Source organism: Pseudogymnoascus destructans (genome assembly GCF_001641265.1).
Source record: "Pseudogymnoascus destructans isolate 20631-21 unplaced genomic scaffold scaffold_15, whole genome shotgun sequence".
Lineage (NCBI taxonomy): Eukaryota > Fungi > Ascomycota > Leotiomycetes > Thelebolales > Thelebolaceae > Pseudogymnoascus > Pseudogymnoascus destructans.
In genome coordinates this window covers 706,681-734,431 of record NW_020167534.1, presented here as the reverse complement: position 1 = coordinate 734,431, position 27,751 = coordinate 706,681, and the positions used below count along the sequence as shown (strand labels likewise).

The following is a 27,751-nucleotide window of genomic DNA, read 5'->3' as shown; positions in this document are numbered from 1 at the left end:
GTAGTAGGGTTTAATCATATCCATATATATCCAATTTCCACCCCGATAAATAAATTGATATAATATCATATAATATAATTCAATCCAAACAGGCACCAATTCAATATCTATACACCCTCCCCCCCCAAAATTCAAACTCCCCATCATCCCCCCCCCGCCCCCTTCCAAAAAAACAAAAGAAAATATCGCAACGAATGACTATCCCTCCCGCCCAAAATAAAGCTCCCCTAAAGCGCCCGTCCACCCTCCCCCTCCTCTTCATCCAAAAACCCAAGCCCCGAATCATACCTCCTCCTCTTCTTCTCCCCTCCCGCGCCTAGACTATCACTTCTCCGTCTGGCAAGCTCTTTATCGAACAAACCTCCCTGTCTCACCACACCCACCTTCGGTCCCTCTATTACCCCTTCGCCTACCCCAGCACCCAGACCCCCATCAACTCCCTCAACCCCACCATTAATCTCCAGCCCCAACGCCCTCCTAACCCCCCTACTAGCACCCCCCTTCCCGGGCGTCCCACCTTTCCCCATCTCAAGCACCCGTCTCAGCTCCCCTCTAATCCTCTCAACCCCCTCCCTCCCCCTCATCTTCTCCCCCTCCACCACGATCTCCAACCCCCTCACCCTCCTCCCCAGCGTCGCGATCGTGTCATGTGCTCCCTTGAGCGCCGCGTTGACGCGTTCAATTTCCTCTCGGAGTTCCGAGACGCGCGCGTCGCGGAGGGCGAGGGACGTGCCGTGATCTGTCTCGCGCTGGGTGGATAGGGCGCGGAGAGCGGATGTCTCGGCAGCGTGGGCGGTAGCCAGCTCCTCCAGATCACCACGCAGAGCATCCGCAGCCTCAATCGCGCACGAGAGACGCGCGTCCAGCTCGCGAATGAGGGAGTCATGTAACTCCGATTCCGCAGCCGCCTGCACAGTCTGTTGTTCGGACTGTGCCTGTATCGACGCAGCATTCTCCATCCCCTGGCGAATTCGCTCCTCAGCCTGCCCCTGGATGGTGACAGCGTTGTTCATTTCCTCCTGAATACGTGATTCCGCCGCGGCGTGGAGGTCAGTGAGTTGTTGTTTTGCCGATTCCAGCGTAGCGGTGTGCTCGACATCCAGTCGGGAGATGAGAGTTTCCAGATTCGAGACTTCAGTGCGGTAACTCTCCAGCGCAGTGGTGAGTTTGCGTAACCCCGCGTCCTTGTCGCCGACTTCGCGCTCGAGGGTGCGGATGACGACGTCTGCGCTGGCGAGTTTCTCTCGGAGTCCTTGCATGGCGGAGACGCGCGCGGAGAGTTGGGAGCGCAGAGAGAGTTCCTGCTCGTGGTACTGGTCTATATGGTCGTCCTGGCGCTTTACGCTGTCGACGAGTTGGCGGAGGCGGGCGAGGAGCATGGAGAGGAGGGCGGTGTTGTCGAAGCCCTCTGGCTGCTCGCCGGGGAGGAGGTACTCGAGTTCCAGGCGGGCGGCGCGGAATTGGGAGTGGAGAGCTTGAATGATTTCTTCAGCTGAGGCGCCGGAGGGTGTGCTGGTGGTGGTGGTGGGAAAGAGGGCGTGGAGTTCGGTGGTTAGGGCTGTGAAGCGGTGTGTTGATTCGAGCTCCGAGGATTGGGCGAGGGCGAGGTGGGTGAGGACGCTGTCGAGGGCGAAATCGAGGGATTCGTGGGGGCAGGCGTCGATGGGGGTTATGAAGGGGGCGAGCTTGGCGGAGAGGCGGTCATGGGTGCTGGTGCTGAGCTCGAGTGTTTTGGTGAGGGAGGCGAGTTCGTTTTGGAGGGTTTGGAGCTGCTGTTGTAGAAGTTGGTTGGAGGGGTCGGGTAGTGAGGCTTGGATGCCGATGGTGTGGTTGATTGGCCGTTTGCTGGGGGTGTTGGGGACTGTTGCGGGTGGTGAGGGGAAGGAGCGGCGTAGTGGGGTGCTGATAATCATCTCGGTCATGCCGTCGTCGAAGTCGTTATCATAATCTTGCATGAAAGCATCCTCGTCGTATGGGTCACGGGCCGCCATAGTCCAGTTGGGGTCATCCTGTCCGGAGACTTCCCTCTTCTCTAACTCTGCTTTGAGCTCAGCGACTTGTGCTTCGAGGTCGTGTACTCGAGCCGTTGGAGTCAGAGCTTCGCCACCTAGTTGGCTTGCCGTTTCTTGTTCTTCGCGTAGGTATTGTAGCTCGATATCCTTCTGGCGGAGTGCATGTTGAAGCCTCGATATCTCTCCCCGCTCAGCCTTCTTCTCTTGTTTCTTTCCCCATTCGATAGTATTGATCTCCTCGCTCAGTCGGTTTCTTCGGATGCGTCTCTTGACTCTTCCATCGAGGACTTGACGGAGTGGTGCAAACTGCAGAGTGCCTGAGAGCGGGGTATAATCTTGTGCAAGATTCCATCGGCTGGGGGCCGAGTGCCTGCGATTGCTCGAGGGCGTGGAAATCGAGAATTGCCGGGAGATGAAGGGCGTTAAGCCAGTGGCTGCTGCAATAGCAGGGCCTGGATCAGAGAACCTGACACGCTTCTTTCCCCGTTGGGGAGTTGCTGGGGGGGTTTCGATTCCAAAGACGCGGTTGCTTCGGCGGGAAGGCTTGGAGGGAGAATCTTGTAGGAGGTTCTGGTTTGAGCAGCTTCTCCGGGCTCGTCTGAGAGCTATTGGGAGCTCATCGTGGAAGGTAGAGCTCGAGGGAGCAGGACTGGGAAGGTCTGTCATTGTTGGATGGCGGTGGGGGCTAGTTGTAGTAGTCTCTTGTTGAATGTGTATATCACAGGTTGCTGCTATTAGTAGTCTCGTGTGGTGAATTATGGTGAAAAGAAATGCTTCATGGCAGTGACCATGAACGAGGAGACATGAACAGATATGAACAGATACACCAACAGAGACGCGATGGGAGGAGAAAGAAGAGAGAGAGAGAAGAGGGCAAGAGAAGTCAAAACATTCGAGTCACGGCGGTCCATAAATGGGCCCTGGATCAAGGGTTCCTTGGCCGTAATAGGAAAGAAGTAAACACAAACCAGGGCCTTTCAAAGGTGGTTCGGGATGAGAGGCTGAGACGCGCCGTGTGTGTCCATAGACGCGTCTGGGTTTGTTTACACTTGGCGGCTGATGGTCGAGTGTAGCCCAACAACTCCCAACTCCCAACTCCCAACTCCCAACTCCCAACTTACGGTATATGACCTGGTAGAGAGAGATGAAGCTTTAGACTACACCGTAAGCAAGTAAACAAAGTTATCACCCACTATCTAAACGCGTAGAGTAAAAATAGAAATAGGTCATGTGACTGGGGAGTCTTGTTAGATCGCCTGTTCTTGTTTGTTCAGCATCAAAATCATGTGCTCTTCAGCTGCTGTTCAGCTGACCAGATATGTATGGTTATATACGGATATATATGCATGAATAAATATATATATAAATCCATCATTCGTCCCAGTCTCATCCTTCCTTCCTACTCTACCACGTAGCCGCCTACCAAGGGATGAACTTTCCCCCCTGCCTCTTTGAGACATCTTATAATATATATCATCACCAGCCGCATTCCTACACCCTCCTTCTTGTGTTAACTTCATCCTCAGCTCTGAATCATACCAAAGTCGGGGATCATCTGCGGTAACCCCTAGACTCTTCTTTGAGAGTATGAATACTTAGGCTCTTCAGCGTCCACTACTCCAAAATGTCTGCCAGCGCCGGAGATGATAACCTCCCGCCCTTCATCCCCTTTTCCAAGCCCAGCGCGCCACTAGCCTACACCTCCTCACCCTGCCAACTCCTCCGCTCCGACCTCATCACCTTCCTCCACCTCCTCCCCTCCATCTTGTCCATCGTCACTCCCTGGCGCCCCTGGCCGACCGGATCCTACGATGAGCTCTACCCGTCTCCCGGCAACATCTTCTCCGTCTTCAACCACGTGATCCTCTTCATCACACAGGGCTTTTTTATCCTCTCCACGCCCCTCTGGCTCCTCTTCCCCGTCTGGATGGTAGCCCTCTACGTCTTTGTCTTCGTCTCACTCAACAAGATGTTCTGTTACTGCCTCAACGGCTCCCAGGGAACCTTCGAATCCAACCCCGCGGTCCTGAAACAGCTCGGCGCACACGCGGACGAGGAATGGATCTTTATCAATGGCGTCGCAGTCGGGAGGCACTGGATGCAAGCTAACATCGACCGTCTGTCCCTCACCTTCCAGCGTCCCGTCCGCGGCGCACTCAACCGCACCTCCGGCATCTTATTCGACGTCATCCAGTGCCTCATCGAGCGGACCTTCGACTACTGCACGAACGATGTACGGATATGCTACGAGATTCTCCGCGTGGCGATGCTAAGCCCCGTCAACAAAGTCGTTTTGATCCTTCACTCCCAGGGCGGCATCCAAGGCGGTCTAATCGTCGATTGGCTCCTCGAGCAACTCAGCCAGGAGACGCTGAGTAAACTCGAGATCTACACATTTGGGTGCGCAGCGAACCACTTCAACAACCCCCGCGTCTCTGCGAAGCCCACTGCCAAGCACCCCACTGCGAGCGCGATATCGTATATAGAGCACTACGCCAACGAGCGAGATTTCGTGTCAAGATGGGGGATACTGCATAGTATCAACCCCCTCCCTGCGGTGGCGAAGTCGGCGGCGATGAGGACTGAAGCCTTGGCTGCAGCGGGAGGAGAAGTTGGTATCGAAAGCGGGAAGGCGAGGGGGGGGTATCAGGGACGGGTGTTTCAGGTGCCGGAGAGTGGGCATTTGTTGGGGCAGCATTATCTCGACCGGTTGTTTCCTCTGAATCGGAAGATGAGGGAAGTGGTGTTTGAGGAGGGGGGGGTGTGGGATATGCATGTGCATCTTGGGGATGACGAGGGAGATCCAGCGCATCCGGAGAAGTTTGTTAGGGTGTCGGATGCGAGGTATCCGTTTACGTCTTTTGAGATCCCGGGGAAGAATGGGGGGACGTCGTTGCATCCGCCGTCTACGCCGATAGCGTCGTCTTCGAATGGGGAGTTGGCGGTGGAGACCGATGCAGACGAGATCTCAAAAGCGCCGAGGGAGACGACTGGATTGAAGGTGAAAGATCTGAGTCGGTTGTATATGTACGTCAATGGAGGAAGCCCACCGGATTCGCCTGTTGAGTCGAGGCGATCGGTTACTTTCTAGTTCTGGGAATAGGGATTCTGGGGATGGAGACTTGCATGGAGAATCGAGGAGGATGCTTGCAGCGGCTATTAGTGGTACCAATTTAGATTTACACTGCGGGCTATCGTATTTGCAGCGGCAATCGCTCGACGACTGCACTTCTGCAGTCGTCGAGCGGTTGTCTCGGATGGCATGCAAACAAAGGTTGTCAACGGTGGGCGTTTATGGCTAAATGCAATTACATATTTCCAACATTGAATTAAAACCCTATCTAGCAAGGCCGTGTATTCAAAGCAGACTGTTTATAGATCCTACAGCACAAAAATACACACCCCTCTCCCGAACCTATATAAAAATCACCCTTTCCTTTCGAATGGTATACACGCCGAACACCCAACGACCTCTCATCATATCCATCATCAAAATATCCCACCATCATCCCCGCTCAACTCAATCCGCCCTCTTCTTCCCCTCCCCCTCATCCCCCCTACTACTAGCACTCGGCGCCTTCCCCGCCTTCCCCTCCGGACTCACAACGCCAGCATCATCCTCTTCCCAAGTATCCTCTGCATTCTCATCCCACGCATCAACCTCCTCCTCCAAACTCACCGCCGCGGGCGCCGTATGCCCCGGCACAACACCACTCTCCTGCGCGCCGGATCCCTCTCCCAGTTCAAGATCCATATCCCCATCCTCGCCCGGCACGGCGGTATAATTCTTTCTCAACCTCTTCCTCTCCACCATCCGCTTATGATACCAGGTACTCAGCCCCACCGCCGCCAGACTCCCGAGGACATTGGCGAGGATGTCGTAGGCGTCGAAGTCGCGCCCGTTTGGTAAGAGGGCTTGCAGGAATTCGGAGCCGATGCCGAGGAGGAAGGTGCAAATGGAGAGGGTGAGGTTGAGGGTGCGGCGGCGCGAGGTGTCGAGGATCCAGTAGAAGCAGAGGGTGAGGAGGAAAAAGGTCAGGGTGTGGAGGGCTTTGTCGTTGATGTGCAGGCCGAGTTGGAGGGAGGAGAGACCGAGGTAGGCGGCGCCGAGGAGGAGGATGAGGAAGGCTCCTTGGGAGGTACGTCAGCCTTGTCTTGGGGGACCGGTGGGGGGGAAGCTGGGGGGATTGGGGGGGAGAAGGGGCTTACCGGCGAAGGGAAGTCGGATGCGCATGGTATTGAGTTGTTGATTGGGAGTGGTGGGTGATTGGGATGGCTTAGAGCATTGTCTGGTGAGTTGTGGTTTTTGCGGAAGGCGAGGCTGGGGTGTGCTTTCTCGAAGGGTCTCACATATGCGTAACTTATGCATTATGATTGCATGTCACGTGCTCTAAATGTGCATATAGTCACGTGAATGAATCTGTGTGTTATCACGTGAATATGATTGTGTTTGACCACGTGATCTGTAATAAATCTGTCTGATGTTCTGTGGGGATCTGGGGAAAACAGCGTCAATAAATCCACAATTTAGCAATGGGACGGGGAACATTATATGGGTCGAATTGTAGATAATGATCTTGAATATATATAGATTTTTATAATACCCATTACCCTTCTTCGCGGGCGAGATATAATTAATCGTAGTTCACCCTCGGCCTAGTAAATAATTTGGTGTTCTGCACCGTCCAGTACAGTCCACCGTTCCCTCTCGTTACTAGCACCCAACCTCGCCCGCGCTCCAACGTCAGTCCAACCCCAGGACCAAAACAGGCCTTGACAATCCATCAAATATCTCGACACCACGCATCCGCCACGCCCCAAAATCGCAGCTACATCATCTCCCAATGCAGGCCGCGCGCCAGTACCGGACTTGAGCACGCGCCGCGCCCCGACAGCTCGCCGCGACCGCGCGCGGATGCTGCGAGCTCACCCACGCCGCGACCCATCTCTGGCTGACGCCGCAACATGTCTGGCATCGGGGCCGCGCCGCTGGGCGCCACCGACGCGCCGCGACTGATCGACGGGGGCATTGGATGTGCGGACGCGGGGCGGGCGTCGCAGGATGGCTTTGAAGATTCGCAGAGTGCGCAAGTGGTCGCTGTGGCGGCCGTAGCAGGGGAGGATAATGGAGAGGAGGATGATGGCGGCGGACAGGTGGAGCTTTTTAGGGAGCTGTATAGGAGGAGTGAGGCGAGGATTGCAAGGTTGTTTGGTGGGGGGGGGGTGGGGGAGGAGGAGCTGGCGGATGGGGAGGGGGTGGTGGTGATGGATGCTGAGATGGAGGACGCAGTGCCGGAGGTCGCGACGAAGAGGGGGGGGCGCGCTGTGGACGACGATGAGGATTATGATGAGTATGATGATGAGGAGGAGGAGGGCGATACTCGACCACAGTTCACGAGCAAGCATTCCGGAAATCTGCTTTCGCCCTCGAAATCTGGGAGCTCCCCCGCGCAACAGAGCGACAAATCACCATCAAAGCAATCTGATAAAGAGAAGGAATCCACATCACAAACACAACCAAAGACGTCGGAAGATGCGAGGAAGCAGCTGGAAGCTGCTAAGAAAGCTACAGAGGACGCGGTGAAGAGGAGCTTCAACACCTTTTTCTATACCTTGGAGAATGATCGCGTGGCTATGCTGGAGCAGCAGAAGCTGGAGGAGAGCGAGAAGCAGATTGATGCTGAGATGGACCACGGAAATAACTCGCATGGTGGGAATGGCCCCAATGGAGAGCACCACGGCACACTGTCCAGTGCGAACCTGGGCGCGTCGAGCTTGACCCTTAAGCACCTTATCGCGCGCATAGACCTAAAGCGCGACCAAGTACGCGCATCAGATGCCGAGCTACGGTCATTGATGAATGAGGTCCGCAAGAATAGAAGCAAATGGGCCAGCGAGGAGAACGTTGGCCAGGAGGAATTATATGAAGCCGCTGAGAAGGTGCTGAGCGAGCTCAAGGCGATGACAGAGTACTCTGCGCCCTTCCTCACGAGGGTGAATAAGAGAGATGCGCCAGACTACAATGCTAGTAAGTATAGTGAGAGGAATTACTCTGAGAGCAAGGCTAATCACTTCAGTCATCAAAACACCAATGGATCTAGGACAGATGACGAAAAAGCTAAAGACATTTTTGTATAAATCCAAAGCAGACTTCGTTTCAGACCTCGATCTGATATGGAGTAACTGCCTCAAATACAATGCCGACCCCAGCCACCCCCTTCGCCGCAACGCGAATTGCATGCGGAGGGAGGCAGAGAAGCTGGTGCCATTAATACCAGATATCGTGGTTAGACCTAGAGCCGAAGTCGAAGCCGAAGAAAGACGCAAACAAAATGGCGTCGAGGATGATGCTGGCGATGAAAGCGACGATGAGCCGATTATGTCATCGCGAGGGCGCAAGGCACCTGGCAAGACAGGCGTCAAGGGCTCTTCCAAGGCACGCAAGGTCGCGCCTGGTCGCGCCGAGAGCACACCTGGCGTAGACCAAAAGCCCGTGCTTCCCCTCAACAGCGTGATTGGCAATCTGATCCACGAGGGCTCGGATTTCGGGGTAGAAGGCAGCCAGAACGGCTCTGGCTCGCCCACCCCCGGCGGAATGCCTGGGACGGGGAGCCAGGCTGATATGATGGATATTGACGGACCGTCTTTGAATGGGATGGCGCTTGGCCAGGCGCTAGGCGCTGCTGCAGAGGATCTCCAGGAGGATGAGGAGTACCGGGTTTGGAAGCAGGTCACTAAGAAAGACCGGGCCCTCGCTGCGAAGGAAAGACATAAGCTTTTCAAAGGCGACAGGCTCAACCCTGATGAGCCCGCTCTTCTTAGAACAAAGGCTGGCATGAGAAGATGGATTCGCCAGCATAATGTAGCGGAAGGCGGCAATGCGATTGACTCCAAAGCTGCTGATGGGAAGGAACCTGTCAAAGGATCGGAGACTCTGGCTGAAGGTATGGAGGGAGGCGACGACGAACGCGTCCTGCCTGACTACTATGATCCGCTATCAGCTATCCCAGATGTGCCTGAGAAGCTACAGTGGGTCGAAGATGCGTCGGGGAATCTCGTCGAGGCAAGCGAGTTCCTGCGCATGGTTCCCGCCGGCCACTTCCGATCGCCGCAGAGCAAGCTGACGGAACGGATGGAGAGCAATATGAGGCAAATGCAGGAGACTAGGAAGATCTGCTCGAAGATTGGAGTAGTCAAGCAGATGCAGTTACAGACTCAGGTATGCTATTTATCGATATTATATGTCTTACGATATGCTAATCCTGTCATAGATGTACAACAACCAGTTCCAAAAGTATAACCCCCAGCCCTTCTATGAGGCCGACATCGAGCCATACGTCCAATCCGACGAAGGCCCCGTGATGTCCAAATGGGTGTGCCAAGCCGCCCTCCGCCGCTCCGTTGGCAAGCTCTGCTACCACGCCGGGTTTGAGGAGCTACAGCCCTCAGCCCTCGACGTCATCACCGACATAGCCGCCGACTACTTCACCAAGATCGCGCGCACATTCGCTATTTACCGCGAGGCGCCCAAGGTACCCGCCACGGGACTCGCGGCCCAGAACGGCGCAGAGTGGCAGGAGCGCTTCACCAACGAGGAGGTCATGTTGCATACCCTCAGCGAAAGCGGGCTAGACGTCGAGACGCTCGAGAGCTACGCCAAGGATGACAATGAACGCTTCGGCACTAAGCTCGGCGTCATGCACGAGCGCATGAAGGCGCACTTAACTGACCTTCTCCGCCCGGCACTCGTGGACGCCGGCACAGACGGCGTAGGCGCCTTCAACGACGGCAGCGAGCAGTTCGTCGGCGGCGACTTCGCAGACGACATCGACGAGGATTTCTTCGGCTTCAAGGAACTAGGCCTCGACAGGGAATTCGGTCTCGCGTCCCTCTCAGTACCGCTGCACCTCCTCCAAGCCAAGGTCCACAGTGCGCACAACGCCAATAACCCCGCCGCTGGCCCCACGGCCGCAACGCTCTTCGAGGCGCTCCCCACGCTCCGCCCCGTGACGCGCGAGAACATACAATCGCAAATCGGGCTGGTGAAGAATTTCTTCCTCGCCAAGCTACACGCCAACTCCGACGAGCCGCTGGTGGAAGACGAGGATCTACCGCTAAAGCAGCGGTTCCCGAAGCCGCGCCTCCCGCCGACGGGCAAGATTACGAGTCCGCGGAAGCGCCCACTCAAGGAGCAGGTGGGGAATGCGAAGAAGAAGAAGAAGCTTGAGGGAGGGGTGGAGTTGGTTAATGGGGCTGGCAGCATCGCTGCTGGGGGGGGGAAGACGGCGGCGGGGAGTCCGGAGAAGGGGGGAAGAAGAGGATTCTGCCGGTGGCGGTGGGGATGGAGAGGGTGGATAGTGAGATGGGGGGGGAAAGGGGGGGGGGAAGGAGGAGGGGGGGCCGGTGGGGCCGATTAGCCCGGAGAGTATTGAGAGGTGATTGGGGGGAAGGTGGTTTTTTTTAGGGGGGGGGGTGTGGGGGTGTGTCTTTGACGGAGCCAGCTGTGCTGTGGAAGACGGCAAATCGCGCACGCCTTGCGAATGTCGACTTCTACATCTACACACACCACACCGACGACGATGGGAGGAAGAGGGAGGGGAGAGAAGTATATAAAAAGGGTATCTGTGTTCATATGGTTTCCATCACCCGGGGCCACATCCGTTCTCGCATCAACTGGTTGTACTGTACGATAGATAACCAGCCCCCAGCCCAAAGCGTGGGGGCGATAATAGTTCCGTTGTTGTTGTTTTATCATCTCGTCTTGTTGCCTTCATTTTTGTCTTTTTGTCTTTCTTTTTTTGCATTGGAAACGGGTGGATGGGGAGGAGGAGTCATCGTCTTTTCTGGTTTTGCCTTTCTTTCTCTTGTTACTTAGGCTTTTATTTTGTGGGTGGGATTTTTGGAGATGGGGGTGTTTTTTTTTGTGTTTGTTTGGTTCGTTGTGGAGGGAGGAGGGGGGAGGGGGGAGGGGGCTTGGAGAATGGGGGAGGGGGATGGAAAGGGGGGGTGCTTGTATTGATGCGTGTTGTACCTGAACTAAGCGCTGGATAGTCTTAAAATACATCCTGCGTCTTTAAAATCCGTCTGATAATGCCTCTATATGTATCCAATATAAATACGGCTTAAAAACAACAGAATGGACAAGCGAGCGAAAATAGAGCCAAAAAACCACGCGCAAACCATCTTCCGCTTATTTACGTTGCTCAAATAATTTGCAACGACAAATGTACGAGTGGATTTAACACTTCGATCGACATACAAATAGTCGTTCGATCAGAACCTATTACCTTCTCATTTTTAACGGAAGTAAGAGCTACCTCTTAGCTTAATTCTAACACTACTAACTTATACAGAACATAAGATAATCACTCTCTATATGCTACTACACTCGTCATCATCATTTCTGCCCCGTTAACAAGGCAGCTAACAGCATCATTAATTGAGCTAGGAGAGCTGTTCTAATGTTGTATGATGTGGTTCTTAATGTGCTCTGTTTGAAAGTTAATCTCCCTTATAGTTTAGAGAGTCTTTAAAGTCTAATTGTGTTAGGCACATAATTGGAGTTTAACGACTTGATTGAGAAACTACAGGGGGCGAAGCCCCTATATATACACAATACACAGTTGGTATACAGGCTACGCATGTGTAGCGTACTACTAGGAACACAGTTCTAACAAATTGTTACTCTTAACTATTAGAAGGAGCCGGAGTCCTTAAGTGTAGATTCAAGTGAGAAAGGACATTCTATAGCTTATACAGAACTAATCATGTTGCTTAGAACCCACTCTTAATGTTCTGCTCTATAAATGTAGCTTTAAATGCTTCTTTAAATGTAGAGAAAAACTTAAGCTTTGTAAAATGATTAAGCCAGTTCCGTACGAAAGTTTCAGTCTAACGTCCGTACGAAAGCTTTAGTAGAGCAAAGCAGCTAACGTTGTGGCTAAAGTACTTATGTGCGACGGCATTCTGTTGTTCTACTTAAGGCAGAAGTTAAGGCTCTACAAGTAGCAAATGAACAGAAAAAGAGAAGAGAAAAGAAGCATAAGAGGCATATAATGCAAGAGGGTAGTCTCTCTATACAAGAGGGAGAGGATATCCTTTAGAATGCTAAGGTTAAAGCTTAAGTCTATATAGAAGTCTACAAATTGAAAACTAGTTGCCTACATCTGCTACAACAATACAGCTTTAGACATACGAGTTAGAGAAACTACAGATACAGCAAAAAGTCCAATCAGCACTTTCAAAAGTTCACTTTACTGTAGATCTTTAGACCTCTCCGGACTTCCCTTGCAATTATTAAGATCATTAGCCACTATATTACAGAGAACAGTGACCTACAACACTCTATACTTACCTTGCAAGAGTTAGATGGTAGGCATTTAGTGTAATGGTGGGTGCACCAGATGTGAGAATCTAGCCACCCAAGGAAAGGATGATTTTACTAAGACAACACACTGTCTTAAGAAAAAGAGCCAAAGGGTCGTAGCTTAGACTATTCCACAACGCAGAAATCAGGTGTATGATGTAGTGGAGTGGTTTAGACAAGTTGTAACAAATGTTGAGTCTGAGAACTCAGGGATAAGTCAGAGGTTAGCACCTCACTGACTTTTCAGAAACAAGGAGTAACAAGACCAATGCTTGGAAGCTTGGAAAAGACGTGGAAGTATGTGATAGTCGATTTACTATATTGTCTGCTTGCCCTTTCTTAAGGAAAGGGCAATCCTATTTATGCTAAAGGAGTGTAGTTCTCTCATTTTCCATGACTTTCCATGACTAACCAGGCTTGGTAACTGTAGTCGACGTAAGAGAATCCCATAGAACCATCTCCTAGGTTCCTAGCCTATAGGAAGTGAAAGGAGGTCCAAGGTCAGAGTACCCCTATAGACAAATTATGTCATAACTTAACCAATCTTGTGGGTAACTAAGGAGCGATGACGTGTAATGAATTATAGACTGTTGTAGAAGCTTTTGGAGCTATCGTTGATGTCCTAGGCCTCTAGTTGATAGAGATATGTCATGTGTAGTATTAGCCCAGTAACTAAGGAGTGATGTCATGTAATGAATCATAGAGGGTTGTAGAGATATGCTATGTGGTCATATCGGCCCAGTAACTAAGGAGCAATGACGTGTAATGAATCATAGAGGTTGTAGCAATCGTTGAGTAGTATTGCTCTTGTTGTTGGTGTGACAAGCCAAAATATGTATAGTGACTTGTAGGTTTGAGGAGGAGATTTCTAAGTTTGCTCTTGAGTTTGATAGCAAACTGAGTGCAAAGAATGTCAGGATGACATTTAGGTTAGTGACCTTATATTAACCTTTATAGTAATTAGCTAATTATATATTTAGGTCACAATCAGGCATAGAATATTATGAAGGTTATTAACGATTACGGAATTGCCTCAAAAGTTAAATACTTTGTAATGGACAATGCAAATAACAACGATACAATGATACAAGCTCTCTCAAAGAGTTGGTACCTATCAAGCTTAATACTATGTTAGAAATTCTAGCTAACTTGCGTTATTTAGTGCTCTTTTGTAAGGATGCCTCCGCCCTCAGTTACAGAAGGGATCTGAGTCAGACTAGTTAAGGCAGGTTAGCCGAGTCGGACCCGTTTCGGGTACTTAAGGGGATTGACCCAACAGGGTTCCCCATCATCTTTTTTGTATCCTTCGTAGTAGACCTATAGGATAGCATCCGTTTAGCCTCTGACTTGCACTCCCATATGCTATTACCGTGAGCTGGGTGCCCTGTGTCCTTCATCTTTGACCAATACGAAATTATATACAATCTAATCCATTACAGACTTCGATGCAATGGCTATATAATCAACCTAGCAGCCTAATCATTTTTATTTCAAATAGATGAGGAAGCTCTTGCAGACCACATTAATACAGAACTATTGTCAACACCTACAGAAATGGAAATGAAGCACTAGCGGAAGAAAGGACCCCTTGGCAAACTACATAACATTATAGTATATATTCAGCAGAGCCCACAACGGATAGCCAATTTCAGAGAACTAAGTCAAGGCCGCAACCTTGTACAGGACAATTCAACTCGCTAGAACTCATGGTATAAGATGATTAGTACTGCTACAAAGCTCAAAGCTGCAATCAATGTCTATTATATACAATACTAAGAAGAGGATCTATTGTCGCTAGAGGATTGGAAGGATCTACAAAAGGTAGAAGTCGCACATCGTGATAGCCTGTATAACCTGCGAGAAAGTCATTTTATTTAGCAAGACTCACAAAGATTGGAAAGGGGCTCGTAAAGCTACGCCAGCAGTTCTAAAAGGTGACTCACCTTGTATGGAAGAGAAGCCTTGTTACGATGTTTGAGCATGCCGTGTCGGTTTCTTGCGCATAGCTAATTGCGAGGCCAATCACTGCGCTTGCTCTTGCAAGCTACCATCTTCCCACACCATTGAACCGTTCTCATTGGATGAAAGCGACAGATGAGAATTTGGAAGAGTAAAACGCTGTCCGTTATGTAGAACAAATAGTTTAAATATCTAGACTGAAGATGGTACTGTACGTACCACTCGAGTATGTACCCTCCATACAAAATAGTATGTAAAGTCGATAGTTGAGTATTTTGAAGCTTGGAACCCGACTAGCCTTTTGACTCATTAAGATGGCGCTACTAAGCATTAAAATTATAGCCTTATTTTTCGAATAGTATATACATCGTTCTCTGCGACCTTTTTAACGCTTACGATATTATACCTCGAAATGGATATGTTTCTTCGTATATCCACGCGCCTCGCAAGGTGTTTCTTACAAACGAAACCGGCGTTTGCTAGAGATCGACTAAGCGGCCTGAAATCATCGCCTTTCCGTGAGCTCCCACCCGAGCTGATCTACCTTATAGCAAGCTTTCTGCCACTCGAATCCGTGGGAAGTTTAAGTCTATCGTGTCTTCGCCTATACTTATGCCTTGAGACAGAGTATCTTCAGTCTCTCAAACTAGCCGAATACCCAGTAATGAACAGATTCCTTCACTTACTAGAACGAGATTTACCGTTTCATATCGTTTGCCCGGAATGCAATAAGCTACACAGTATGCTCTCTGCTAAACGACACAGAGTATCCCAACTATACGTCGCTCCAGAAAAGAATTCATTAAAGTGCCGGATTACGGATTCAACAGGCCATTATATCGGTGGACTCCCTGGCGGATTCTCCTCAACCATCTTCCGCATGGCTATAAAAGCCTACAGACAAGGCAAAGATACCGCAGCCCTCTTATACCTACTATCCTATAGAAAAATGGAAGGACATCTATGGGGCTTCGTAGAGCTCCACAAGGCCGAAGCGCGTATCTCCGAGGCCGGCTCCCTCCTTATACGCGAGCAGAAGGTGTATATGATCCCGTCCTCGCAAAAGACTCCGCTGCCTTGGTACGGCGGATTCGGCATCTGCCGGCACATACCCTTTATGGAGATGATGGACCTATATTGGTGGGGGATCCAAGTCCCGGAAGCGGATGAGCTGATAGACGAATATGAGAATACGCAACGCATTATATATTGTCAGTACTGCCACAGCGAGTTCAGAGTTGATTTTAAGGGCTATGGGAGGGAGGGGAATGCATTGTTTATTACGCGATGGATTGATTTGGGAGAGGGGAAGGAGGCAGATGACTTTAAAAGGAGGATTCGACTTTATGGCAGTGAGCGGAGGAGAAGAGTCACGTACCAGCGAGGTTCTATCTGCGCTGCCTTTGAGCAGGATACTGGGTTTAAGTTTGACTCTACTCTTACTAAACAAGATGAGAAAGAGCTAACTACATCATGTCGTTGGCCATGGCCTGATTATGCAAGAGTATCGGCTAAGGGGGCTGAAGTAGGTTATGTGGTTCGAAACGGAAGGCTCGTTCCTAAATTTTAAAATGAGGGAAACGACGATAGTATAAGCTGCAACTTCCAAAAATAAATGTTTATTATTTACCTCTCCTCTGCTCTTCTCAAAACGCTTTGCTATTGTACCATATATAATCCCCAGTTTGTTTCGGTCTCATGTTTTCTTTCTTTCCTTTTCTCCTCCGCGCAACACTCATTTTCAACACGATCGTTTCTCATCCGCAACACACTCTTTCGCAATGGGCCTCGTTGTCAACCTCATTGCCCTTGCTTTTGGGATATTCTTCGGAGTCCCCGCGTCAACTCTCGTTTGGTTGGAACTCCGGGCGTACTGGGATCCCACTGGTGAAGTGGCTAGGGACCTTCGCTCGTGCCCTCCTCCCTCCTCCTCCCCTTCTCCTCCTCCCCCTCCCCCTCCCCCTCCTCCACCCGTCCGGCGGAGAAATACTCACCGGACACAGCGTTTGATAGCAGTACGACTCGGCATACTAGTTCGCCAGGGACGACGCCACGCCGAAGCGGATGAGCGGAAGGTGAAGTTACTAGAGACACTGGTTGCCGGACAGCGGACCGGCCCTCCCCGAACTCTTCTCGGAACTGCAAAGGTAGAGTTCGACATTAGAGACCCGGGTTACTACTTTTAGGGGTCTTGGAGGCGGACCTTAAAGGCTCCTGGCCTTCGAGGACGGAATCTTCCTGAGGAGGTCGGCCGGCGAAGTCGAACCCCCACCTGTCCGTGGTGCCGGCTACGAACCTTCAGCTCCTTCTGGAGAGCCGACGGGAGTAGCATAGGACTGAGGGATAGAGGAAGGGAGAATGGGGAAAGATACCGAGGAAGGGAGACGGAGGGGAAAAGGGGGGGGGGGCTGATGAATCAAAATTTGCTTGAGCATCGCCTCAGTTAGCTGATGAGCATATCGCAGGCTCTGTATGTAGTTGAAAAGAATGCTGTGAACTAAAAATTGGTGGGGATTCCCTGCTCTGCTCGTGACAGTGAAAGAGTCCCGAATAGTCCGGACAAACGGCTTGCCTGGATGGTCGGAGGTCCCTGAGGTGGCAAGACGCTTATATATGGCAGTTTCATTGTTAATCTCAGCCTCTGCAACTAAATAGTAGGCGTAGATTTTCAATGCAGCATTTTTTTTATTCGTGCATAGCCTCCTTATTGGCATGCCGTGCCTTGCGTCCACTGAGGACAATTATTCTTTGACGGCGGCAACTATTCTTAGCGCCAAAACTACGTTGCGACATCCGCTACCAAACTTCATGCTCCTACCCTGGGCGAGAGCAGACCATTAACATCACTCGTACGAGATAGTGGCAACTCTATATTTGTGACATCCGACAGTAACACTTCCTCAACCTTAACACTCATCTTCATCTACACAATGGGCACCAGAAAGTTCAGAGCTACTGGCGGCTCATCAGAAGACTTCGACTTAGACACTGGCACTTATTCGATTGATTACTACTATGCCGCAAAAGACGACTTCCGCGCAGCCCCAGAGGGGAAATTCGCCCTACCATGGCCTTATGATCGGTCAAGACCGTCGCCAGAGGCTGTCAATGTTGCTGGGAGCATAGAAGACGCTTGCCGCGCAATCCTACAAGACCATAGAATTAGTCTTTACCACATGCAGGTGCAAGGCTTGTCGCCAAGAGGGATGTTTCGGCCGCAGGATACGCTTGTTATCAGCACACACGACGAAGATGCGAACAACTGGAAGGCAGCTGCTACTATGGTACAGCTAAGATTAGACGAGGCATCTCCAGACGTCAAAATTCGTGTCGAGATCAGAAACGAGCAGAAGAAGTATAGAGATGTCTCATCTATCATCATACCCCATACACCAGCTCATATAACATGTCAAGAGGCGGAGCCAATTATTTACAAAGATGTCAAAAAGAACTGCGCTGGTCTCTGGACTACGATTTCGTATCACATGCGCGGCCCCCCTGAGCAGACTCAGCATAGACAGCCAACGGTTATAATATCAATGGCGCCTGGGTCGCGAAGCATCTGGGACCTCGTTGAAGCAAAAATAAGAAATGGGGTGGCTCACCTAAATATTGACGTCGAGCTCGTGCCTGGGAGGGCGATGCTTGCTATCTCCCAAGAAATGTTACCAACGCCGCGGCTAGTCCTACGGAATCTTGCGCCTCTGCCGTTGAATGGGTCGTCCATTGGCGCACGAGACATTACCACACAAGCAGGAAGCGTTGGCGTCTTTGTCAACTTTCGTGGTAGCGGTCAAGAAGAAGTGGAAAAATGCTTCTTGACGTGTTGTCATGTAATCATTGACAACGACGGGAGCGCTGAACATGGCGTTGGATTTCACGGCGTCGGTCTCTATGGACGACAGGCAGAAGTTAACAGTACTGTTGACTATCCAGCGCGGTACGACGAAGTCGAGACTAGGCGGGTCCTGCAAGGCGAGATTACTTCAAATAACGATGGAAGCGGAAATGGGGCTAGGACGCTTAGTATCATAAATGGACATCTAAAAGCTGGAGGCATCGGCAAAGTGATCCATGCGTCTGGGCTTCGGAGGAAAAATAGTACTGGGCGTCGGATGGACTGGGCCATCATACGGCTTCATAACCAGACGTCAATTCTGGTAAACAAACCACCGCCAGCAAATTTCTCGCCAGCTGAGCTCTTTTACGGAAAGCTACGTTATGAAGTTAGCACAGACGAAGTTGTTTCACACCATGGGGTAGTAAATGATGGGAGTTGGGTATCGAAAACCGGCCGCACGACTGGAATTACTGCTGGAGAGGTTAACGCTATGAAGATAAAGATTGACTGGATGAATGGGATGGAGTCAGACGAGATGCAGATAAACCCGGTACTAGGTGGTCAGCCCTTCGTGAGCGGCGGCGATTCCGGGGGTATGGTGTTCAACTTAGATAAAGAGTGGGTTGGGATGGTACTTGGGAAATTATCCCATGAAGATGCTGGCATTGTGACGCCAGTGCAAGAGCTTCTCGACGACATTCGGGAAAAGACTAGTGGGACTGTATCTCTCGTGTAGTTTATATTTCTCATAGTCGCTAATTAAATCAGTCGTCAAGTATATCAGACCCTAAGTAAATCAGACGTCAAGTAAATCAGACGTCAAATAAATCTAAACACCCTGTATGGACTCTATTACAAAGTGGTCCTAGCAAAGTGGTCCTAGCAAAGTGGTCCGAGGTCCGAGTAGTCCAGCCTCACTCTAAAAGGAACCCGCGGGAACAGGGCCAGTCCTTAATCAATGAACCGACAACACAACAACACCCCGCCCGATCCCTAGCGCCGATCCTCGGTTTCGCGACGCAGGCGACGAAGGTGAGCAGCTTGACGCTTGTGCCGTTGTGGATTCTGCCGATCGGGGAGCACGAGGCTCCGCTGGTGTTTCTATACGTACAGTGCACAGAGTAGAGTACAGTAAGAGCTCACCCTCTCATCTTGAATATGAGATAACACTTGATAGCATAAATTCCAATCTCGAACTAAAGGAATGCGAAAGGAGGACCCCATATCTAGAGCTGCCCCGGATGGATGGAACGGTGTCTGCGGAGGCACCTAGGTCCTGCAGGCCTCTGACTCCAAATTGCGCTTCCCCATTGTAAACGGGCTCTAGGCCATGTTTATGCATTGTTATGGCACTAAGGTCGATGTCGAAATCCATATCGACCCTGGAGTCGCTTGAAAAATCGAATTGAGAAGTAAAGGCTTTGGTGCCATAGCTCGCATATGTGGTGTGGGTAAAGGAACTGGTGGCTGCGATGGCGTCTGTGTATCTTCAGAGATGGAAGGCAGACTCGGAGAGCGTGGAACTCGTTCGTAATCAATATCCATTGTGGGCTGAGAGTTACTCGTCCGCTCCCATCCTGTGTGCCTGTTTACTGACACCTCTGTTGCTGTTTGGCCTATTCCGTGTGAAGGCTGTCCGTTGCTATTTAGAATATCCGATTCACAACAATTATCATCTTGTGATAACATTGCCTTAACCTCTTTAGCTACCATAACCTTCATCGGATCCGTTAAGATCTCGGCATTTTGACCCCATACCACACTTTTGAGCCCAAAGTTTCGAGGAACTTTAATCAGACTTGTAATCCCACGCTTGCAATCCTGTACTCTTGGTCCAGACGGGTCTGAAAGTGCCAGTACTCCCGGCATTACAGCCGATGTTAGACAATGGATCCCCACATTGGTAGCAGCAGGAGTGTTCCCGACCAAGCGTAGTATTGGAGCATAGCTGTCAACACCTGATGTCCGCAACGCCGATTTCCAGCATTGTGAACGGCCCAGCTCGATGATATCTAGGTTTTGCGCTACATCAAATTATGAATGAGGCGCATCGACCGGCAACTTACTACTATCTAGGTTTAGTTTAGCAGATGACCCCTGATAAGGGCGATGTAACAGGAGCTGTATGTTATCGTAGGAGATTTGCGGCGTCAAAGCTTGCATAGCAAAAATATGTGATGTGCTACTCTGTACTTTTTCCATGGCTTGTTTATTCCATGAGGCTACTCGAGTATCTTAAGTTCGGCAGGAAGTGAATTTTCCCACTCGGTGAGCTGTGTATGTGGATATGCACCATAGTTTTTGGGTTCTTCCGTTAGTGAAGATATAGGTCTCAAGTTATTGGCGCTGCTATAATATAGAGTTTCGATTTGTATCTATGATACGAGATGGTCGTGACTGGATAAGATGAGCCACTTTGTAGCTCAACTGAAGTGAATCCAGGACATGTTGCTGAATTATCGTTAATATTCCCAGGTAGTGCAACGTGAAAATCATCGGGACCGCTTGGTTTGCCGTATACTTGTGATGAATAACTATTTCTGTGTCAACCTTGACGGTTCTTCTAGCATGAAGTAGATAATGTGAGATAACTTACCCGTCCGATACAAACAGCATCCACCATACTCTCCTACGGACTTGCCGCTCGATGGGGTCAATGTCTCCCCATCTTGACTCTTGATGAAGTTCCATAGCTTGTCTTGCCCTCAATCCCGCAGCTTTGACAAGAAATGCACGTTTAGTGCAGCGCGTAGATAATGTAAGGCGGCCCATCATGTGAGGCCGCCCTGAACTCAGGGGCTGCCTGGCAGTGGAGCCACTAGGGCTCGGTAAACTAGGGCATGTAGGAACGTAGGATATAAGGAGCTGGAAGCCTCAGAAGGAGGCCTCCAGCCGATAGTCGCTGTACATACGTAGACCTACTGTCTTGCAATACGATCTCACTTCCTGCCTTCTGACCTGGTTCCCTGGACTCCCGTGAGACCCTGGGCTTACGCGTTACAGATAAGTAGTGAACGGACAATAAGTAACCAAACATTACTGAGTCTACTGTAAGAATATCAATGCAGGAAAGATACTTCTCCTCAACAGTTCTTACCATCCCCTTAACTATTGAGGGCAGATCAGTACCGGGGCATTCCCGCTGTGCCTGGCTAATGACCATTATGATCAACATTAGAAAGACCTGGGGTGCGGCATCTCAGATCGACGAACCACGCCAGAAGTGGCGGACTGTTCGATCATCTTTCGCATCGTGGGCTCATGGAATAACACCATGTACCAGCTCATTGATTTTAAGTAAGTCTCGTATAGCACCAATGCTAGAGCCTTCGATGGAAACTCTATACCAACTAGGTCTGAAATTGGTACCATTACTTGGTGGTCGTTTAAATTCCCTCTTTGAGACGGGCTGCCATCTGGAATGGCATCAGATTCACTAGGCCTGATGCCGTGTGACTTAAAGATCTAAGCAAAGATATTAGCCATGGGCCGCACATCCTAATTCCTACTTATATGCTGCACGAGCTGGAAAGTAGAATGGCTATATTGACCCTGAGCAGGATGTCTCGAGGGCCTCAGGATTTTTGGTCCTGGTTTAGCAGAAGGGGCAGGTCGAATAGATGCCTGCGGCTCATTTAGCCTGACTCGATTCTTCGTCCTTCTGCATACCATAAGAGAATGAGCTTCAAGGGACCTTAGAGCCTTGTTCTTTTCAGGATTCTGTCCCGTAGTATTGAACATTCCGCTCCTGCTTTGGGACAATTCCGAGCATATCGTCATTACAAACTATCAGACTGCTATCTGAAATTCGAATAGCCGGAACAAGTTCAGAAACGGTGGAAGATGGGCTCGAAGGACAAAACATTGCTCTAGCTGCTACACAGCCGAAGAAAACAGAGGGTGCAAAGAAGCTACCGGACGAGATACAAGTGACATGGTGGCCTTTGGTAACACCGATTTTGTTTCGAATGGTAAAAGCGATTTGTTGAATAAAGGTGCGCAATTCGGCTTTTGTGATTGCCAGGCAAGGATTTGCGGCGTCACGGTGAAGGGCTGCATTTTCTTTGGCTACGCAATGCTCTGAATTTATTTAATAATAAGATTTTATTCTGTAGTTTATGGCTTTAGAGACGGTACCGAAGAGAAAGCTCAGGAGATCTATCCTTGGAACTTCTAGATCTTCCTTGGAATGATATATGATCGACGCACCATCTCGGCGAACAATAGTCTCCGATGTGACCATGATCCCTTGATTCTAATGATAAACCACTCAAGAAAAATATTGTTCACGATCTTAAGACAACCTGGCAACAAAATTAGATCGATTCCCAAATAGGTATAGGATTGAAAGAGATCAGGCACTTTTAAGAGCAGAAGAAGTCATGTATGTCGATAGTCTCAGTTGAAGTAGTCTTTGTCACTTGCCTGTTCTCAGTCGTCTGAACCTTGTTGCTACCCATACTGAAACGTATGTAGAATACTCAAATCCTTGTAACCCTTTCCGGTGGTACTTACTGCAGTAGATCTGTCGACGGCTCGACGGCAATGAAATGAAGAAGTCTACCCACAACAGACGCATCTGAGGATGAAATCCTTCTGGGGCTATTTTTGAGTGTTGCACTTAACTTCCGTTGCTCGGTGGTAAATCAACAAAGATTTCCAATTAGATCACCGTCTTACAGAAGTGTGAGCTCACATTCTGTATACTATACTTCAATCGAAGGCCAAGTCAACTTTAACTTTGTAACAAGGCGTTCCATGGACAAAGTAAAAAGCCACTCTGCGGCGGTTGGCCAGCGCTCCTCGGGATGACCAGCTCAAGATAGTCCTGGTGACAACGCACCTCTCCTACCTACTTAAGAAAATCAAAAACAACTACAATGCTTCAAAGTAAAAAGCCGCTTTGGAGACTCTCCGAAGGTGTTCTTTGCATCTCCAAATCCCCACTTTTAGAATAATACCTCAACCATCAGTTCCGGTGGAAGTTCCGGTGTGGAAGTTGCCAAGTTAACAGTGGCCGATTGCTTATTGGTTAGAAATTCCAGTGGAAACTGTCGAGGACACTAGCTCCTTATCTGTTAGCGATTCCGGTGGACATAACCCATGGAGCAGTTGCACAGGATTACGATGGGGGACAGTTGCTCCGAATCATGATGGGACTCACTTATTCTGAGAATCTACCCCTTGCGCACGAAAGAGGGATATTATCAACACAGTATCCGATTGGCTTTTCGTCACCCAGAACACGCAACGTATATTTATAACAGTAGAGGGATCTGAGACGAAGCCGGCCATAGAATGTGACTGCTGTCTCTACCTTTCACACAATAAAGATACTCCTCTGGAACACATTTGTTTAAACATGCCGAAAGCGTGCCGGTTTTGCTAGGGATGTACATCTCCCTCAACGCCAGGGATCAATAACCGCCAAGGAGTCCCGTGCATCACGGGCCGTTTTTTCTGATAATTGGAAATGGCCCTTTAACTCCAAGGATCGTCGGTCGCGACGGCGGAGGTTCGCTGACAGCGGGGAAATAATTTCCGGGTTTACTGCTGTCTTTTCTGAGGATTGGTATAAGATGAGGAAAGTGATAACGCACGTTCGCGGGTCCGTCCACTAAGTTGCGACACTTGCTAATGGGACAAGGGCTGTGAGAAAATCAGAGATGCGGATGATTCTCGACGGACTCACCTACAACATGTCCTCCTTTTAAACGACGGCGTGAAGAAGACTGCAACTTATCGAGGACGGAGACGATTTTTTCTCCCACATCTCCCAATCTTCAACAATATCTGTTTGGAGAGTCACAATCAAAGAATTGGCCACCACCACCAACGGCGAATACCTTTACCGCTTCATCCATAATGTCAGCGGACGAAGAGACTTCCATCCCAGATCTCGTATCATCGGAATGTCCAACGCCAACTCTACCAAGCTCAGTGTATTCCGCGACCACGGATATGCCATCGCCCGCAGTAGATGAATTTGAGCATCCTCCCTGCATTCCAGTAGCCGAGGCCACTAATGCCCACGACGGTGCGATGCTTCCGAGCAACCTTTACTTGGCTATCAAGGATAATAGAATGGCTGAAGACTTGGAGTTTAACTACTGGGAAGAATTCATAGACTATAGTATCATGACCGATGACTTTCCAAGAGTGGGGTTCAGGAGGCCAATTTTTAATATGAATTTTACGAATTAATTGATCTTTCGATAACTACGTGTTTTCTACAATGTATCACTTCGTCAATTATGCATCAGCACTTGATATGATTAAACATTATAATTAAACCCCCAATGGTACAATTACTACTGCTTTTCTAAAATAATTTGGGCGTACACACTTGGCTGGCACAGAGAAATTCCCGAAGGGGCCTTGAATTATCTTATAACTACAACTTGCCCCGAAGCTCAGCAACACCCTCAGATCCTGGACCGAGGAAAATCTTTTGTCCATAGCCACTTGACTCCGCCATTCGGATTTTTCTTGACGCAAAGAGCCAGGAAGCACATTAAACCACGTCCATCGTCTCGCAATCTCAGTCGACACCTCGCCATCATCAACGCAAGCGTCGTACATGAGTAGGTAGGCACAACCGATAGCCTCGACGTGCTCTACGACTGCTCTCCCTTGCCAAGGCAATTGAGGGACGTCTATCTGCTTGACCACATTCTAACCAGTGAGCATTCTTTCTGAAATTTGCCCTCATCCTGACAGTTCTTCAAGGCGGCCTCAACCCAGGTGCCAAAGACACCCTCAACAACGCTATGACCCAGCCTCTTATCCTTCAAAACTCTGACTGTATCCTAGGCCGCTAGACTCACTGTTCCTTCCCATATCGGCGTCACTGCTGTATCTCGAAATAGCCTTGTCACGTTCATAATCCCCCCGTCTTCGTTGTTCTCACAGTACTCAACTCCACCAAGGCACTCCATCATGCCCGTACGCCTTCGACACTCCTAACAGAGCCTGTCTTTAGAGCTGCATCTTCCGGTGGAAATAACTTTTGTGCTCTAGCGTCATGTCCGTGGCGACCTTGCTCAGTGGTTCCTAGCAAGGCAACTCCGAAGAATGCCAGTTGGAATGCTGCCCAGTAATCGACCGTCTGGTTCGCCATCCATCGTAGATGCTGAGGGCTGTCTTGTAATAATCCATCGCGAACATTGCAGGTTTTAGTATATGCGCGACTTATCGACAAGGCCCGTCCCCAGAATCCGAGAGCACTAAGAATTGCCGATTTTTTTTTGAGACCATTGCCTTCTTTCCCAATCATCCATCCACGAGTGCCTTTAAGCTTTAGCTCTGTGGTTGGTAGACCTTTGTTGCCCATCTTGTTCTTCAGTCTTTGGATGCGAACACCGTTCAGTTCATATTTACCAACAGCCCGGCGACGTATTGGCGCAAAAAAAGCGCCGAGACCTTTATCTGTCTGCGCCAGCATCATGGCCATGTTCGAGTCAGTTGAGCTACTGAACCATTCGAAGACATCAATCTGCCATGGTCCCAATGGTATCCCATCTGCATCCAGATCACGGCCCAGTTTCTGGTCCCTCTGAATTTCTTCACTCGTGAGTCCCCTCGAACCGTCTCCGTATCTCTGACATTGCTACCACCCTTCCTTTCCGTCATCCACTAGCCGCTTGTCCATGCGTAATCCGGATCCATAGAAAATAAGCCGCTTGTATACCTCGGCCAGAACAGCTCGAAGTCGTCATCTGGTTTATCCACGTGCTGAAAAATCATCGTGTCATCGCAGATGGGCACGAAATCAGCGCCGCAGTTGGGATCCAGGCATGAACGAGCGCAAATTGATGTATCCTTCTATTCCAAGACACGGCATGCTGGTCCTCTGGCTGCTGATGCCCATGGCCAGTAAGTCCATCGAGACGGCCATGGCCTTCAGGAGGCGTCATCCTTCGCCTGCCCAGAGGGGATCCACCTTATTCTCCTCGCCAAATGTGTTTAAATGTTTGAGTTTAGATTGATTGGTCTCGCAGTCCACGGTCAAGCGTAGTGTTGAAGGATCAATGACGAGTCTGGTAAAGTTATGGATCGACGTGTCGACCTTTTCTGGGATGCTTTCTCGTAGATAAAGGCGCAATGCCCTGTCAAAGACTTGTTCATCTGAAACATTCATTCCCTGGGGTGAAGCAAGCCTGGAAGCCGTGTAAAGTGGCGGCACCGTTGGTAACGCTTGAAAGAATCCAGAAGTGGAGGAAGAGCCCGCCATGTTCAGTTATGGGCCGAGTCTTTGCTATATCTGTATGAAAGAAAAATAACTTACAGTCTCCAGGATAGCTTTTGTAGGGCGAGGGTTGCTTCTAATATCAGGGTTTGATTGTCATAGAAGAAGCATTAGTGTTATTTTTGATGACTTTACCAGAGATAGGAGAGATATGTTACCACCGGGAGCTTTCCTTGTCACAGAAGCCAGTGGAAATGAAAGTGCCGCCGGATTCGGCGTAAGATGCTGGTAGTAGTCAAGACGCCAAAAAGCTTCCATAGTTTCGACTATAGTATGACTACTGTAGTCAAAACTGTGTAAAATAATCATGGCTTCCAAGAGTAGAAAAAGATGCAAGTCTATGGCCCGGTATTTCTCGATGCATGTCAGTCAACTTTCGACGTTAGAACCGGTGGCACTGGCGGTTTACCATCCAACCTAACTAGGCTGGACAAATTGGAGGAAGCATCTAGCTAGAATATACAGTAATCATATTTATGCTCCTCCATGATCAACACATGCATTAGAAGCTTCATGCTTAGTCCAGGCATGCAAACTTTCCTCTATTTCGCCCGCTATACTTTTGACTACCCATAGGTTGAATGGTGCGACTATCCCCAGTATTCAATTCATCTTACTCCGCAGCCTCTGTGATTACAGTACTGGAAACTGGTGCAAAGGCATATAATGTCTATTTACGCGTCTACCCCTATCGCCAACCGCACCACCCTCACTACCACCCCCTCAAATAGTATATCTAAACCCCGGCGTCGCCTCCAGAATCTTCCCCTCCCGATCAGCCTTCCTATTCTCGCGCCGTAACACAACCGTATTAACACAGACAACCACAACAGCCACCGCATTGCAAGCCAGTCCCGCATATCCCCGGCCGATAATTCGGCGCGTCTTGCGAGCGAAATACCAAGGACCCAGCGATACCGCCGATGCCGCTGGCGCCGATGAATGATGCAGAGCAAAAGGCACGTTTCCAGTGGCCTGTGATGCTATTTGCTTGGTAGGCGAGGGCGGTGGGGATGGCGTCCTGGCCGGATACGCAGATGAGGAATGTGCCGAAGTAGCGGACTGCTGCCTGCTTTGCGAATCCCTGTTATGTTTAGATTAGTATTACTTATATATGGGTTTGGTATATTTCTTACGAGAAGTGGGTGTCCGATAAATCCCAAAAGGCAGTTAGTTTAACAGCAATAAGGGGCCTCTGACATGATATTTGTCGCCGGCCGAGGCGAATAGTCCCATACAAATGGTAGCTAAAATGGACGGGGGAGCCGTCAGGCATTGTGCTTCTGCAACTGACATGTGCAGATTATTTTGAAGAATGATCGGTA

The 27,751-nt window shown here is 49.9% G+C and overlaps 11 protein-coding genes across 11 annotated transcripts; 6 read left to right on the top strand and 5 right to left on the bottom strand.

Moving 5' to 3' along the window:
* Positions 1-227: 227 nt before the first annotated feature.
* VC83_04766 (uncharacterized protein) lies at positions 228-3,130 on the bottom strand (the record flags this gene model as incomplete). The annotated part of the gene is made up of 1 exon (XM_024468394.1): positions 228-3,130. Exon 1 carries the CDS (start codon positions 2,676-2,678, stop codon positions 228-230), a length of 2,451 nt encoding a protein of 816 aa, XP_024322855.1. The 5' UTR covers positions 2,679-3,130.
* A 171-nt stretch (positions 3,131-3,301) lies between these two features.
* VC83_04765 (uncharacterized protein) lies at positions 3,302-5,335 on the top strand. The gene is made up of 2 exons (XM_024468393.1): positions 3,302-3,572; positions 3,621-5,335. Exons 1-2 carry the CDS (start codon positions 3,442-3,444, stop codon positions 5,101-5,103), a joined length of 1,614 nt encoding a protein of 537 aa, XP_024322854.1. The 5' UTR covers positions 3,302-3,441; the 3' UTR covers positions 5,104-5,335.
* Positions 5,324-6,324, bottom strand: VC83_04764 (uncharacterized protein). The gene is made up of 2 exons (XM_024468392.1): positions 6,222-6,324; positions 5,324-6,143 (listed from the first exon to the last, which is right to left on the bottom strand). Exons 1-2 carry the CDS (start codon positions 6,244-6,246, stop codon positions 5,533-5,535), a joined length of 636 nt encoding a protein of 211 aa, XP_024322853.1. The 5' UTR covers positions 6,247-6,324; the 3' UTR covers positions 5,324-5,532.
* A 653-nt stretch (positions 6,325-6,977) lies between these two features.
* Positions 6,978-10,444, top strand: SPT7 (SAGA histone acetyltransferase complex subunit spt7; the record flags this gene model as incomplete). The annotated part of the gene is made up of 4 exons (XM_024468391.1): positions 6,978-8,040; positions 8,090-9,231; positions 9,284-10,369; positions 10,439-10,444. The coding sequence occupies 4 exons, from the start codon at positions 6,978-6,980 to the stop codon at positions 10,442-10,444; spliced, it is 3,297 nt and encodes a 1,098-aa protein (XP_024322852.1).
* A 3,894-nt stretch (positions 10,445-14,338) lies between these two features.
* VC83_04762 (uncharacterized protein) lies at positions 14,339-15,913 on the top strand. Its single transcript, XM_024468390.1, has 2 exons — positions 14,339-14,586; positions 14,680-15,913. The coding sequence occupies exon 2, from the start codon at positions 14,750-14,752 to the stop codon at positions 15,905-15,907; it is 1,158 nt and encodes a 385-aa protein (XP_024322851.1). The 5' UTR covers positions 14,339-14,586; positions 14,680-14,749; the 3' UTR covers positions 15,908-15,913.
* A 54-nt stretch (positions 15,914-15,967) lies between these two features.
* Positions 15,968-17,052, top strand: VC83_04761 (uncharacterized protein). The gene has a single exon (XM_024468389.1). The coding sequence runs from the start codon at positions 16,119-16,121 to the stop codon at positions 16,521-16,523; it is 405 nt and encodes a 134-aa protein (XP_024322850.1). The 5' UTR covers positions 15,968-16,118; the 3' UTR covers positions 16,524-17,052.
* Positions 17,053-17,267: 215 nt separating this feature from the next.
* On the top strand, positions 17,268-19,303 carry VC83_04760 (uncharacterized protein; the record flags this gene model as incomplete). The annotated part of the gene is made up of 3 exons (XM_024468388.1): positions 17,268-18,899; positions 18,947-18,969; positions 19,039-19,303. The coding sequence occupies 3 exons, from the start codon at positions 17,268-17,270 to the stop codon at positions 19,301-19,303; spliced, it is 1,920 nt and encodes a 639-aa protein (XP_024322849.1).
* A 4,149-nt stretch (positions 19,304-23,452) lies between these two features.
* VC83_04759 (uncharacterized protein) lies at positions 23,453-24,382 on the top strand (the record flags this gene model as incomplete). The annotated part of the gene is made up of 2 exons (XM_024468387.1): positions 23,453-23,774; positions 23,826-24,382. The coding sequence occupies exon 2, from the start codon at positions 24,044-24,046 to the stop codon at positions 24,380-24,382; it is 339 nt and encodes a 112-aa protein (XP_024322661.1). The 5' UTR covers positions 23,453-23,774; positions 23,826-24,043.
* A 464-nt stretch (positions 24,383-24,846) lies between these two features.
* Positions 24,847-25,759, bottom strand: VC83_04758 (uncharacterized protein). Its single transcript, XM_024468386.1, has one exon. It carries the CDS (start codon positions 25,629-25,631, stop codon positions 25,116-25,118), a length of 516 nt encoding a protein of 171 aa, XP_024322662.1. The 5' UTR covers positions 25,632-25,759; the 3' UTR covers positions 24,847-25,115.
* Positions 25,760-25,949: 190 nt separating this feature from the next.
* Positions 25,950-26,411, bottom strand: VC83_04757 (uncharacterized protein; the record flags this gene model as incomplete). The annotated part of the gene is made up of 2 exons (XM_024468385.1): positions 25,950-26,078; positions 26,121-26,411. 2 exons carry the CDS (start codon positions 26,409-26,411, stop codon positions 25,950-25,952), a joined length of 420 nt encoding a protein of 139 aa, XP_024322655.1.
* A 738-nt stretch (positions 26,412-27,149) lies between these two features.
* On the bottom strand, positions 27,150-27,702 carry VC83_04756 (uncharacterized protein; the record flags this gene model as incomplete). The annotated part of the gene is made up of 2 exons (XM_024468384.1): positions 27,150-27,510; positions 27,563-27,702. 2 exons carry the CDS (start codon positions 27,700-27,702, stop codon positions 27,150-27,152), a joined length of 501 nt encoding a protein of 166 aa, XP_024322656.1.
* Between the last annotated feature and the right edge of the window lie 49 nt (positions 27,703-27,751).

Excerpts from the sequence above, each read along its gene's own strand:
- VC83_04761 (XM_024468389.1), top strand. The coding sequence starts at position 16,119 with ATGGGCCTCGTTGTCAACCTCATTGCCCTTGCTTTTGGGATATTCTTC.
- VC83_04762 (XM_024468390.1), top strand. The coding sequence starts at position 14,750 with ATGGATATGTTTCTTCGTATATCCACGCGCCTCGCAAGGTGTTTCTTA.
- VC83_04758 (XM_024468386.1), bottom strand. The coding sequence starts at position 25,631 with ATGGCCATGATGCTGGCGCAGACAGATAAAGGTCTCGGCGCTTTTTTT.
- VC83_04765 (XM_024468393.1), top strand. The coding sequence starts at position 3,442 with ATGAACTTTCCCCCCTGCCTCTTTGAGACATCTTATAATATATATCAT. Across the intron at positions 3,573-3,620 it reads AAAGTCGGGGATCATCTGCG|CGTCCACTACTCCAAAATGT; the intron begins GTAACCCCTAGA and ends TAGGCTCTTCAG.
- VC83_04764 (XM_024468392.1), bottom strand. The coding sequence starts at position 6,246 with ATGCGCATCCGACTTCCCTTCGCCG. Across the intron at positions 6,144-6,221 it reads CATCCGACTTCCCTTCGCCG|GAGCCTTCCTCATCCTCCTC; the intron begins GTAAGCCCCTTC and ends GTACCTCCCAAG.